We start from the raw sequence: 14,611 nt of genomic DNA, 5'->3' as shown, positions 1-14,611 counted from the left end.
AACCCAACTCTCCTATAGTAAAAGCCAAAGTCTTTAAAAGGGCCTGCCCAGACCAATTGGCCCTCTCCGCGATCTCTCTGACCCCATCTTCAACCTCAGTCACTCTTCTCCAGCCACATGGGCCCCCCTGATATTCCAACAATACATGCCCACTTCAGCCTGCCAGTTCCCTAGAAGGCTCTTTCCCAGTTATCTTCATGACTTGCTCCCTTTTCTCCTTGAAGCCTTTGTGAGAACACCACTTCCTACTGCAGGCCTTCTCTGACCACTCCACTTAAAACTATACCTCCAACCCCAGCTCTCCCTAACCCCTACCCACTTTATCCCTAACTTTCTAGCATACATATAATTTTCTTAGTGATTTTTGTCACCTACGTTGCAATGTAAGCTCCACGAAGACAGAAATTTTTGTCTGTTTTGTTCATTGCTGTGTCCTCAATGCCTAGAATAGTGCCTGGTTCATAGCGGGTCCTCAATAATCATTTCATTTGGTCCTTATATATGTTCAACAACCTTGACCGGTCGTTATTATACCTACTTGATCGATAACAAAATTGGGGTTCACAATGGTTTAAGTGATTTATTGTAGGTCACACAGCCAGGAGGCAGCTGTGCTCTTGGTGGGACCTCAGCATCTTCTCTTGTGACCTGTCCCCAAAGTTATCCCAAGGGCATGGTCAACCTTCTTCAGCATCTGCCCCCTCCCCAGCTCAGCCCCTGGAGACTCAGATATTCACTCTGCACTTGAGATAACATGTCAACCCCAGAACTAAAGCCCACAGAGATCAGGTGTGCAAAGGGGACCATCTCCGAGTATTCCCCCACCCCCTGTCTATCCCTGCTCTGCCTGTATCAAAAAGCTCCCCATAGGTTGGTCCCCCAGCAAGCTGCTGTCTAAGCTGAATGCCTGACAAAATTCAGTTACTTCCACGGAGTCACCACTTCCCAGCGTGCATTCAAATCCCTTTTATAAACGTGCATTACTCTCCATGAGTATCCAGCAGGAAAATTTCCAATGAACACTAACGTGGGCCCATTAACAAACAGAGGGTATTCATAGGGAAACATGCATTATTCAAGCCTAGCTGATAACGGTGAGGCAGGGGGAAAAATGTCCTCTGATTCAACATCCCTAAGAGAACAGGAATGGTCCCAGCACTGCGAGAACAATTCCAGCTCTTCTCCCGGATGCCCCACCAATGGGCAGGGATCAGGAGAGGGGTCTCTAGGACCCAGTGCAGCCCATCTGAGGGCAGGTCTGGGAAGATGGCTCAGGGCATCCGGCGGAGGAGGAGGAGGTGAGTCAGAGTCTTCCCAAGCCCCTTGTTCAGGTTCTAGTGTCCGCTGGAGGAGGGGGTGAGGAAGGGGGTCAGTGCCCCGAGGATGCCATTCCCAGGGGCACACACTGCTTGGGTTTTCCTTGTAGCTGCTGAAGGGGGACCGTGAGATGCAGGTGGATATGAGGGGGTGGTTAAGAGGAAGCCCTCTTCTTCTCTTCTCAAGGTTGCATCGAGAAAGAGGCTCCTGCCCCTCCCCCATCTCCAGGCCCCAGAAGGAATCCTTCCAATGTCTATGGCCATCCTGTCTACTCGGTCCTCTCCAGGAAGGACTGTCTAAGCTGACTCATCAGTGCTTAATAGTCACTGGATGACATCATGATGCCTCCCAGCAGGAACTAATTCCGTTCTTCCTCTTCTGCATCTTGCTACTCACCACAGGATGGGGTTTGTTAAGGTGGTGAGAAGAACTGGTTGAGAAGGAACCCGAAAAGCTAGAGGGGGCTCCTTAACTTGTATGCAAACTTTGGGACCGTTTACCCCTCTGAGCCAGGTCTGAGAGGCTGTGTCACCCACGCTGTTGGTGGGTCCCCACGTTAGCTTGGGAAATGCGGGGGCCACAGCTCTGTGGGCAGGGGTTCCTCACACTAATAACACAACCTCTCAAGAAACGTATGTCCAGGCCCAGCTGGCCCAGGCTCTGGGGAGGTGGAGCCTACAGCTGGCCTACGCCATCCCCAGAACTGATGAATGGGTCAGAAAGCGACCTGGCTAGGGGGGTACCCACTTGGCAATATCCACATCGCCAGGGATCTTAGTGTCCAGAAACCACCTCCATATACCGGGGTCACAGTATTTTGGCAATCCCAGGGAAGGACTCGCACACTGAATTACAGACAGCTAATTTGTCTTAGTCTGACCAAGTGCGTGGTGGGTGACCATGGAAGATGGAGCACCATGGGAAATCAGCCTTGAAATGAGCTCGTAGAAGAACTAGCTGGACAGACCAGGGCAGACCTGGTGTGAAGGGTCAGAGAACAAGGGCACTTCTCTCTCTAGGTCTCCACAGCCCACTGCTAACAGAACTAAGCAGAAAGCAAGGGCAAAACAGCAAGGACCTGGAGAATTTCTGAGGTGTAGTTGTTCTCGTTTGAACATTCATTCACGGAGCGCCCACTAGCGTAGCACCTATGGTGTTACACTGAAGCACTGGTCTCTAAAGAGGATTCTGTAACCAATGACGCAGTGGAGAAAAAGTGGAGCCTGGGGCTGGCTCCTTGGTCCTGGCTACACTTGAATGCACACCCCCGGCGCACATATGCACGCCACACATCCATGCACGCATGCACATCTGTGTCCACAACCAGTGCACCCACAAGAATACATTTACACCCCTGTGTATGCATGGCTACAAACCTTTACATACAAATATAATTCACACTTATACATGTGTTTGTACTGTATGTGAACAAAGTCAGGACTCCCAAGAGAAAAGTGCTGGCTTTAACTGGTTGACGGAAATCTTAGTAGCTACATTCACCTCCTCTGAATGATAATGACTACAGGAGACTGCCAGCCTGCTCCATTCATCCTTTATATTCTGGTTAATTACAAGACATTTCCCCACTGTTGTAAAGGTTAGCGGAACACATGGTACACATTTAGCTGGAAGAATCTGGCGCTATAAATGCCTCTCTAGTCTGCAGCATCAGTTATTGGGCTGAGCTAGTGGGAGACAAGGACCTGTTAGTGGAGGAGACAGGAGAGGGAGGCCTAACCTGCCTCCATGGCTCTAGGAACCAAGAAGTGCATGGAACCCACGGTCTCTTCTCATCCCAGTGGATTCAGACTTCCCTCCACAACAGTGAGCCCCTGCACTCAGCCTGATCACTCGCCTTTCCCCACCACCTGGCTGTCCTGCTGTCTGGACCATCCCTTCATGTCCTCCCACATCCACATCCACACAAAATCCAGTTCGTTCAGCCTCAGAAAATTTCTCCAGTGTGTATCCTTCTTTCAATGTTCTAAGCCGTCCCTGCCCTAAACTCATCCTTTTTTTTTTGCTTGGTTTTGGTTCACCGATTCACTGTCTCTGGCCCATCTTAAAAAATGTTGCAGACAGTGATCTTTTAAAAATGGCAATCTGATTGCCACTTCGCAAACTTGGGTGTGCATCCTGCACTCTGCCCTTCCCTTGTCATTGAGGACCTGCCTCGCTGCCTGGTCACCAGCCCTGCAGAAATGCTTTTATTACTCACTGTCTTTTGCTGGACAAAGCCAGGTTCTGGCGCACTGGCTCCTCATCTCACTGAGATTCATGCCAAAGATATAAAGTTCAGTGCAGATGCCTAAGACCTAATGCTTCAAGCTGCAGACCTTCTAGCAGATGGGGAAGCCCTTACTACGGAGAAGAACAGTGGGAAGAACAGTGATTACGGAACAGAGCTGAAGATGCCTCAGAGTAACAAAAGGTGAGGTATCTGCTGCCAGGTCAACTGACTTAAAAGATAAATATAAAACTATCACACCAGACTTGATCGGGATGCTGCCAACACAAATGAAGAGGCTGGGGTGGCACCACCACTGGTACTGCACCGGCACTCTTGATTGCCATGGAAGGCTTCAAGAAGATTAGCAAAGGTGCTAATCCGGTGGAAACCAGGAATGGTGTGAGGCTGCGTGTTGACGCTATAACTGCTGAACTAAGGAAGCAGCCCGAACCTGCGCTAAACCCCGAAGAGACTGCTCATTTTGCCACAATGTCTAAAAATGGAGACAGAAATCAGCAACATCATTTCTGATGCAATCACAAAGGTTCAAAGGGTGTGCTTACAATAGAGGACAGGAAAACACTGTATGATGAATTAGGAACTGAAGGCACAAAAGTTGACTAAGATTACATACCTCTCTGCTTGAATAATACATCAAAAGTTCAGAAATGGGGATTCCAGGACACTGATGGTTTCTGGTATCCACTCTTGAAATTGCCAATGCCCAGTGAAAGTCTTTGGTTATAATTGTTGAAAATGCCCTCAGTATACTCAATTGGAATAGGATGAAAATTGGCCTTTGGGTTATAAGAGCCCAAGCGCCAGGTTTTGGTGTCACAGAATGAACCCAACAAGGCCGGTGCTACTGATGGTGTGGTATTTGGAAAAGTGAGTTGGACCCTCAATCTTTAAGAGGTTTTGCTTCATGACCTAGGAAAAAATTGGAGAGGTTATTGTGACCAAAGGTGATGCCACATTCTTGCAAGGAAAAGGTGACAATACTGAAATTGAGAAACATAGTTAAGAAATCACTGAGCAGTTAGAATGCTACTGTCAGTGACCATGAAAAAGAAAAACTAAATGAACATCTGGCAAAACTTCAGATGGAGTAACTCTGCTGAAGATTGCTAGGACAAGTGACGTGGAAGAGAATGAAAAGAAATAGTCCCAGATGCTCTGAATGCTACAAGAGCTGCTGTTGACAAAAGCGTCACCTGGATGCTTTGCTTCAGTGCGTTCCAGGCTTGGATTCACTGATCCAGCTAAATGAAGAGCCAAAAATTGGTACAGAAATCATTAAAAGAACACTCAAAACTCTGGCGATGACCATTGCTAAGAATGCAGGTGTTGAAGGATAACGGATAGTTGAGAAATTTTCGCAAACTTCCTCTGAAGCTGGTTATGCACCATGCTGGGCAATTTTTAAAATACGGTGGCGAAAGGAATCATCAACCCAACTGGTGGTAAGCAGTGCTCTGCTGGGAGATGCTGGTGCAGTTTCTCGGTTAACCACAGCAAAACTCGCTGTGCCGCTGGAATTGCTAAAGGAGAGAAGGACCCCGGCATGGTAGATGGGGGGCAGCGGCGGGGGTGGCTCATGTTCTAATTCCTAGGACCGTGTTTGCTATTTTTTTAAATTTTTATTTTATATTGGAATATAGTTGATTAGCAATGTTGTGCTAGTTTCAGGTGTACAGCACAGTGATTCAGTTATAACCCTAACCCTAACCCTACTGTATAGCACAGGGAACTCTGTTCAACATTCTGTAATAACCTAAATGGGAAAAGAATTTGAGAAAGAATAGGGACATGCTTTGCTATTAACAATGGGCTGTGCAGCGGTCTTCACGAACAACTTCCCAGAAGTCAGCTGGAGGAAACAACCGGAAGAAGGATGTTTAAGGGAATCACTATGGCCATCAGTTACTGGTTTCAGTTGCCTTTGCAACACTTTTCCTCTCTCCCTGGAACATCCTTTCTCCTCTTTTCTGCTTGGCTACCTCTTGTTGGAAGGCCTCACTCAGAGGTTACTTCCTCTCTGCCTCTCTGTCTACGTCTCAGGGAGTAATCAGTGCCCTCTCCAGGCTTCATTCGGACCTCTGCTGAAGCCCTCATTACACGGGAACAGCAGGTCTGCTTCTAGCCATTTGCCTCATGAGCTCCTATGTCTGCATCCCGGGACTGACACAGAGCCAGGCACATAGAAGGTTCCCAATAAGAGTTTGATGACTGAGTGGATGAATGACCCACTGTTAGAGAATATGTGCTTTGAATTAATTTCTGGCAAAAGGAAGGGGTTACACTTGAAGCCTGGTGAGGTGAGGGGCATCACATATGTGTTCACGCTCACTTTTCAGTTCAGGCCCACTCTTTTTTTTTTTTTTTTTAAGATTTTTTGTTTGTTTCTGATGTGTACCATTTTTTTAAAAGTTTTTATTGAATTTGTTACAATATTGCTTCTGTTTTACGTTTTGGTTTTTTGGCCGTGAGGCATGTGGGATCTTAGCTCCCTGACCAGGGATCGAACCCACACCCCCTGCATTGGAAGGTGAAGTCTTAACCACTGGACTGCCAGGGAAGTCCAGGCTCCCTCTTGATTGAATTCAGGAGCTTGGCTTTGTAGGGAGCCGGCCCTGGGCCCCTGAGACTTGTGCTGAGGCCCCCAGAGGCCCAAACCTGGAAATGAGGCTGGTAAGGGGTCTGGCAGCTCAGAGGGCCAACAAGAATAGGACAGATGAGTCAGAGCTTGGGCCATGGGATGCCTGAGGCATTTTTGCTCTGGCCCAGGACTGTGGATCAGTCACAAGTAAGAATGCAACATGTTCATGTGAACAACAGAAGCTTCAGCTTGTTACCGTAAAAAGCCTCAAGCATCTCAGTAAATGCAAATTGTTCTCAAATGGAAAAGTTTATTTGGCAGACAATTGAGACCCAGCACAGGACTTCTAGAAAGCAGAATATCTTCCGGTCTCCTGGTCACCAGGGTTGACTTGCCAAGAGAGGCAGTGAGAAGGCACAGCGGGGCCAGGCTGGGATCTGGCTGAAGGGAGGGACGGACACTAGAGGATGATCATCAGGTCAGAGTGGCAGCAAAGGGAACATGTGTGAGAAGGAGCCAGAGCAGGCAGCTCGCTCTCACTGCACAAGGGTTTCCCATATAACAAACAGGGGGCCAAGGTGACTGATGGGGTAGGAAGCTTCAAGTTTCTATTTCTTGAGTGACTGCCACGTATCAGATATTTTACCAGGAGCTCCTTTAATTTCCAGTAGCCCTGTGGGGTTAATATTATTCCCTCTACAGACGAGGAAAGCAATAGTGAGGGGTGCTATCCTCCCTGCCAGGGAAGCCCCTCCCCCTTTGTGATCACTGGCCACTGGGGGCATTTAAAAAAAGCCTCTTCTCACTGTCATCCCTTTAGGCTTAAAAAAATAAAAACAAAACAACCAAGAAAGCAATTAACACTCTGAGAAGGACTGGAAATATTCCTCGCCTGGAGACAGAGGGATGGATTATACAACCTCAGTGGCCTTCCAAAACCGGAAGGAACCTTATAGAAGCTCAAGTCCTGGGGTTGCCAGGTACAGGAACCTATTTTAATCTGCTTAGGTAAATGCCTGCTACAAATAGGTCAAAGAGAGAATTCTCTGGTTGAAGCTGGGGTGGAAATCCCACCTGCTCAGCCCCTAGCAAAACAGCTGCTGGGAGAACCCCTTGGCCTCCAAGGAACCCACTTTAAAAGCCCACTCTCTTGGGCCCATATTACACACATGGGGAGGACTCGTGCCCTAAGAGGGGATTGGCGGCCTCAGCCTCCACTTTGCCTTGAATCTTTTACGTCTTTATCTCTAGACTAGACCTTTCTTCTCTGAGTTACAGATGGACAGAATAGCCAAGTACTTACTAGATGGTCTCTCAATCCCTGATATCCCAGAATCAATGTGTCTCAAGCAAAATCCATCCCCCATCTCCCTGTGCCAGAGACTACCTTGGTGAATAGTACTCACTCAAGCTAGAAACCTAAGATTCACCCCTGACTCGTTCATCTCCTTTCCCCATCCCCCCTCACTCCCTAATCTGACGAGTCCTGAGTCCAGGGTGGTTTGCCATGGAAAGGTCTCCTCTGGTCTGTCTCCCCCTCTCCCTCTCCACTGCCTCTGCCTAAACTCTGGATCCTCATCATCCTCTCATTCTCCAAAACTCTTAACTGTCTCCCACTAGTTTCATTCTAGAGCAAAGATTTTTCTAGAATGAAAACATGATCACACCTCCCCTCTTGTTAAAACTTCTGATCACCTCTCATCACCACGGAATCAAGCCCAGCTTTACTGCAGCTTTTTACAACGAGACCCCCACCTCTCTTTCTGGCCTCATGACCCGCTACCCCTCACTGCTTTGGACTGCAGACTTCGCTCTAGGTCGGCAAATGTTTTCTGTAAAAGGTCTGTGAGTAAACATACTCGGCTGTGGCCCATCGTCTCTCAGTTGCGAATTACCCAACTCTGGTAGCACTGAAGCAGTTGTAGACAATCTGTCTATGAATGAGTGTAACTGAGTTCCAAGAAACCTTTATTTATGGACACTGAAATTTGAATTTCATATAATTTTTATGTGCTATGAAATATTCTTCTTCTTTCGATTTTTTTCCTCCAACTATTTAAACATGTAAAACCTATTTTTAGCTCAAGAACCATATGAAAACAGACAGAGTGCTAGGTCTGGCCTGCAGGCTATAGTTTGCTGACCTGTGCTCCAGACACACACAGATATTTGTGGTTCCTTAGACTTAGCACTTTCACGCTACCTTGCTTCAGCTCTACCTGGAATGCTTCGTTCCATTGTCTGTCTGGCATCTTTTTGAGACTCACACCGAAGTCACTGCCCTTTTTCAGCTCTCCTTAAGTGTGTCCAGCAAAACGAAGTGCTTCTTTATCTCCAGTCTTAGAACCCTTCATCAGGCCTCAACTATAGCTCTTCTCATGCGGCACAGAAGTTGTAGATTCATGTCTGTTCCTCTCTTGAACCTGCTCTCCTTGAGAGCAGAGACTGGCCTCGTTGTGTTCATCTTTCTGTGCTGTCACGTGGTAGTGTCACATGGGACACGCTTGTTAAATGAAATACAATTGCCCACCTTCCGACAGCCAGCTCCAGGCAAAGCAAGCCTAGAACTCAGATCCTCTGATACCATGTGGTATTGGTTAAAATTGTGTCTGGCCATGAACAGCCCTAAATTCTGACTGGATTGAGACAGGAATGGAATGTGCTGTGTTGTAGGTTAGTTAGATTTATTTTATTTCATTTATTTTAATTTTATTTTTTGTTTCTCTGGGACAAAACATCCATCGATATAATCAGGAGTTGGTAATTGTTGGCTCTGAAGTGCCCTACATCCCTTGAGACTCTAATGCCATAAAGCTGAGCGCGGGTGAAGCTGATCCCGTGCTGATGACTCCCCAGGTCCATTCTTTAAACTTCTCCCCCCTGCTCTGTGCCCCCAGAGCCGGACCCCTGTGGACGGCTACAGAACAAGGGGGCCCACTGGTCAAACTGGTCAGTCTCCCAGGGCATAGGGCAGACTGTCCTCTTGTTGCTGGTTTCCTACTGGGTTGGCAGATGGGAGGCACAGCAGATGTGAGGGAGGGAGAAGGGCAAGATCTGGTTACAGATTCCTGGGGCCCCCTCCTCCTGCACTGGTTACTGATTCCCAGGCCCCCTCCTCTTGCACTGGTGACAGATACCTGGGCCCCCTTCTCCTGCACTGGTTACTGACTCCTGGGCCCCCCTCCTGTACTGGTTACTGATTCCCAGGCCCCCTCTTCTGCACTGGTTACTGATTCCCAGGCCCCCTCCTCTTGCACTGGTTACTGACTCTCAGGCCCCCTCCTTCTGCACTGGTGATATTTCCAGGTCCCTCGTCCTGCACTGGTGACAGATTCCTGGGTCCCACTTCTGCAGTGTAGGTTGGCAGTGGTCAGGCTCCTCAGCTGTGCCAGGCAGACCCTCTTCAATGGCTCTAGCTCTTGCTCCTGTCTCCCCTGGCCCTTTCCCTAGTGTGGTAAAGGCCTCTCTGTCATTCATTCTCTGGGTAATCTCATTAAAAGGAAACCCTCTGGGTTCCTTTAATCTCACCTTTACCTCTGTAATTGGACCCTTCACTAAACCTTCTTCAGTTAAAGCCATGCAATAAGTATGCTCCTGTCTCCTACTAGACCCCTGACTGAAACCTCTCTCTGCTACCCTTTGGGACTGAACTTGCAAGCAGCAAAACTTCGAACGGTCTTTAGTGGTTCCAAAGTTTTCACTCCTTTAGAGCAATGGTTCTCATTCGGGGGTGATTTTGCACTCAGGGGACATCTGGCAAAGTCTGGAGACTTTTTGGTTGTCGTATGTGTGTGTGTGTGTGTGTGTGTGTGTGTGTGTGTGCGTGTTGCTGGCATCTAGCATCTAGTGGGTAGAGGCCAGGGATGCCGCTAAACATCCTGCAGTGCACGGGGCAGGTTCCCACAACAGAGGATCATCCAGGCCACGATGTCAATTGTGCGAAAGCTGAGAAACCCTGCATTATAAAGTTACCAACTGAGTTTCCAAATGATTATTGTAGACCCTTGCACTATATACCCTAAGTCTGGAAAACACGAGAGAAAGTTCACAGGGGAGAATCATGTATTAACACAATCAGTATACACCACAGTATATTAGGACGCCAGATCCAGATGAACACGGCTGGGGTTCAAACTCAGACTCCGACATTCTATCGAGGAGACCTTGAGCCAGATACCTACCCTCTCTGCAACTCTCGTTCCTCATCTGTAAAATAGGGCTAATAGTAGTACCTGCTTTACACAGTTGCTGTTAGGTCTGAATGAAGTAATAAATGCCAAGTTCTTGAAACCCAGAGAGAATCACTGGCACACACCAATGTGCAAATCCTGTTCTGGGCTGTCTTGGCGGGGGTCAGAGAGAGAATGAGAAGGGGCCTGCTTTTGAGAAGTTCATAACTAAAACAGCTTTTCAGATTGTGGGTTGTTCCCTGCTACAGACTTTGAAATTGATTTCGAGGTTGCAACTAACATTAAAAATTGGAAAAGAAATTTTCAGGGTGCCTCACTCTTACTAAGGGTAAATACCACTTGGTGACATTTTCCTTTTAGTTCTGCAGATATATATGTGTGTCCTGGGTTGTGATGGAAAATGTATTTTTTATGGTGGGGTGAGATTAACAAAACAAAGTTTAAAAGATACCAGTCAAATAGGAAAAGTGAGGCACCCAAAGCACCATATGAGAAGGCCCTGTGATTTTGCAGAAAAACTCACATAGGCCTGCGAATGAATTCGAGCTTCACCATGTATAGGCTGTGTGATCTGTGCATGTCGGGCAAGTTACACAACCTCTCTGAACCTCAACTTCCTCAACTGAAATATGGAAATTAAAAACATATTCGCCGCTGCACTGTGGAGAGGATCGAATGGGGCAACACTCATACACTGCCTAGTACAGCGCCTGGTGCACAGTAGGTGTGCAACGGATGTGTGCTCCTCACCTAGAGACTGCCTGGCCTGGGTCCTCATTGCCTGTTGTCTGGCAGAAAACCCTAGTCTATGACCATGACAAATGGGCCCTCAGAAACTTGAAATATTAGAAACACCTGGCACCTATTTAATCAGGTGAAACAATAACGTTCACCTCTTCTTTCCTATTTTGGAAAACACAACAGAAAGATCCAGAGAGGTGCTTCACTCCCACAAAGGCCCAACCTCAGCGGCGGAAAAAATGTATCCAGGAAAGTTCTCGGAGCCAGGCTTGTCAGACCAGGTTGGTTTCCTGTTTATTTTTAAAAATATTTCAAGGGACTCCTGCTACCCAAGGCTAAGGAAATGAGGCTATTCATAAAAGATTCAGATTTTACAGGTAATGCTTCTACTCCCAGTGCTGCTTTTATCCCAGTGTCCAGCCTGAAAGCCTGGCCCTGGGGGGGCCCCACTCTGCCGGGGCCACCTCCCGGGGGCAGTGTGCTCAGAGCCTCCGAGGTGAGGCTTGGAGGGACAAGCTGCCAGCATCTCCTCCACTGGAGTCAGTGCTCCCTCCTGACCCTCGGCGGTGAGGTGGTGATCACAGCTCACTCTTCCATCAGGCCTGTGTCCTACGCATACCAATATAGCACACTCTCTCACTCACAGCACAGCCCACTCTCTTCCCCAGGGTCTTATATAGGGCCTTCTGCTTAATAGGTGTGCAATACAAGTTCACACTGAATCAATTAGAACCAACCTCAGTTTGTAATTGGTGATAGTAATGGCTTAATGCGCAACTTTGAAGCCAACCCTTGGTGTTTATCTCTGTAGATAAATTTTGTGTACTTTGAACAAACTCAAGGTTGAAGAGGAATGTTGTCACCTACTCCCACCCATCCATTGGATTTTGGGATCTCCTCTAGGCGTGGAGAGCTCCCTGCCTCGGGGTCAACCCACTCATTTTTATGGGCGGCTCGCGGGGTTAGGAAATCCTTCACGATTGGAGCAGAAACCTGCTTACCTGCAGTTTCCACCTGCCATTCTTGGTCTGATCTCTTGCCCCCAGACAGCTCTTCACAGATTTGAGCACCTAAGCTAGAGAGTTCCCTCAAGTTGTTTTGCCTATCGTTTGTCAAACGTCTGTGCTCTACGTGAAATGAACGAGAGCTGAAATGTGGGCAGCTCTCCCGCTTTATACCAGGGTAGGCTAAACTCTGCTGGTTAAGACGGTGGGCTCTGGATTCAAAAGGCAGGAGTTCAGATGGTCTTGGGAAACTGCCTTAATTTCTCTGGGCCTCAGCTCTCTCGTCCATCAGATGGGGATGGTGATGGTATTTACGTCACAGGGTAATGATGAAGATTAAGTGAGATGACGCTGACCAAGAGCCTAGCACAGTGCCCGGCTCTCAGGAGGCCCTTGGTATAAACTAGTATGATTGGCCTGGCCTGAAGACGGGCAGCTCAGGGTACACCATTCTACACAATTTGAGAAGTGTCCTCCTTTGGACAACAGACCACAATGGCAGATGTAGAGATGCAGATATGCAGACCTCTGAGTCTGCAAATAAGAGCAGGACAGCAGAGGCAAGTGTACCCTGAAGACACACCGGACCCAGTCCGGGGACAAGATGGCCCCAGGCATCATCTCTGCCGCCCCACCCCACCCCACCCCGGGGAAGCAGGGCAGCCCGGCCCCGCCTACCTTGGTACTGGGCGCTGAAGCCGCGCTGCCGGTGGTTGCCGTCCGACGTGAAGTGCAGCCGCAGCCAGTTTTTGCTGCTGATGACGGGGGCCGGGAGGCTGGCTCCGGTGAACCTGTGGGGACAGGAAGACGGGGTCAGGGACCACAGCTGCCTGAGACCGGGCACCCGGAGTCTCCCCACTGCCCATGTGGGCTGGGGCCTCCTCCCAGGCCTGGCAGAAGGGAAAGTCTTGCTGGCCCGGCCGCCCGCCAGTAGCCTGCAGCCTGGGCCGCTTGAGCTGGCTGCCCCGGGGGCTCTTCCCACCACTGAGTTGCTGAGAGGAGGGGGCGATCCTTCCGGCCTGGAACAGAGGCCTATTTCCCCACCTTCAGCAGAGGTCTAGCTGCCCAGGAGAGAGGTCCAGCCCTCCCAGCAGAGGCCCGTCACCCCAGCAGATGTCCACATACCCACCCCCAGCAGAGATCCAGATTCCCCGCAAAGGTCCAGCCCCCAAGCAGAGGACCAGCCCAGCTCTCCAGCAGAGGTTCAGCACCCCCACTCCCGGGCAGAGGTTCAGCGACCCCGAGCCAGCCCCTCAGGGACTCTGAGGAGTCAGGAGAAAGGGCTCAGGCAGCCCCTACAGGCAGCACGGCCCTTCCCAGGTGTGAGAGCCTGTTCTGGGGTCACTAACTAGGCGCTGGGTCTTCTCTGGCCCCTGCCCCTGTCTCTGCTCCTCCACAAGAGGCCAGCCCCCACTGCTGGGCCACCTCTCCGCCCTTAGATTAGCCTTGTCTGCTTTCAGCCAGTCCGGCTCAGTGGGTGGGAAACCAGGATATCCCCGACCGTCGCCAGGCACTGCCCCAGCCTCTTGACCAGCTGTGTCCTGAGCCAGCTTTCAGGTCAATCAGATCTTTCCTCCTAGAGTTGCTCAGAGCTCAAGAACCTTCCATGGCTCCCCAGTGCCCACGCAAGACTGGCTTTCCAAACTTTCCACACTGCCCCCTGCTTGAACGGGCCTCCGCTCAGTGCCGGCCCCTCCGCCACACCCAGGCTAAGCCCTGGATGCCCCTTCTCGCTCTGCTTGCTGTGCTGCACCCCAGGAGCCCCTCGCCCTTCTCTCCTCAACCCCACAGCCTCCAGCGGGCCGACGCCCAGTATCTCTAGGCTCCTCCTCCCTGCGTCTGAATCAGGGACAAAACCTCCTGATGGATCCCCTTTGGCACCACCGCTCCCACCCCGCCTGGACACCCTGCTTACATCGAAGCATTCCAAGCTTTCTCCTTTTCTGTGCCTTTGCCTTTTCTGCCTGGAATGTACCCGCGCGTAACCCTCTCTCCTGCACCAGCCATATCACTTGAGACGACTTCGGGATGCCCTCAGATACCATGTCCCCAGGAAGGCCTTTCCTATTCTCCTCGGCTCTGAAGCCACATGGACTTGGGTTCAGATCCAGGCTTCACCACTTCCTACCAGTGTGACCTGGGACCAGTTAGTTGATCTTTCTGAAAATGGAGGAACAACACCGGCCTGGAGAATCTGTGGGAATACGTAAGAGGCCTTACGGGCAAAGAACCTAGCCCAGTATCTGACACATATTAGCTCAATAAACATAATTTTCCTTTCCCCTCCTCTGTGATGTCACAGCATGTTATTAAAATTACAATTCATTTACCTAGGTGTGTGTCTCCCTAGGATAATGCCTCAAAGAGGGCAGTGCAGACTGGTGGGTGGGTTGGGGAGGGGAGAAGCTGGGACTCTAGAGGGATCGGCTGTGTTACCTTATGAAAATTACTTAAATTCTCTGTAACTTTATCTGTAAAATGAAGATAATAATCCCTCTCTCAAAGGGCTGCCGGGATTGAATGAGATAAT

At 49.5% G+C, this 14,611-nt stretch overlaps 1 protein-coding gene and 1 pseudogene across 6 annotated transcripts in view; one reads left to right on the top strand and one right to left on the bottom strand.

Moving 5' to 3' along the window:
• CSMD2 (CUB and Sushi multiple domains 2) overlaps nucleotides 1-14,611 on the bottom strand; it is a 661,810-nt gene that overhangs the window by 333,201 nt on the left and 313,998 nt on the right. For all 6 annotated transcript variants that reach the window (XM_061184511.1, XM_061184512.1, XM_061184513.1 and 3 more), the window contains exon 6: nucleotides 12,760-12,872. In XM_061184511.1, the coding sequence (XP_061040494.1) occupies nucleotides 12,760-12,872 (113 nt within the window). The remainder of the gene's footprint in view (nucleotides 1-12,759; nucleotides 12,873-14,611) is intronic.
• On the top strand, nucleotides 3,519-5,118 carry LOC133089063 (60 kDa heat shock protein, mitochondrial-like; annotated as a pseudogene).

This window comes from Eubalaena glacialis, chromosome 3 (genome assembly GCF_028564815.1).
Source record: "Eubalaena glacialis isolate mEubGla1 chromosome 3, mEubGla1.1.hap2.+ XY, whole genome shotgun sequence".
Classification (NCBI taxonomy): Eukaryota; Metazoa; Chordata; class Mammalia; order Artiodactyla; family Balaenidae; genus Eubalaena; species Eubalaena glacialis.
Note: the sequence above shows the minus strand (reverse complement) of the source record. Positions and strands in the feature narration are given on the sequence as shown.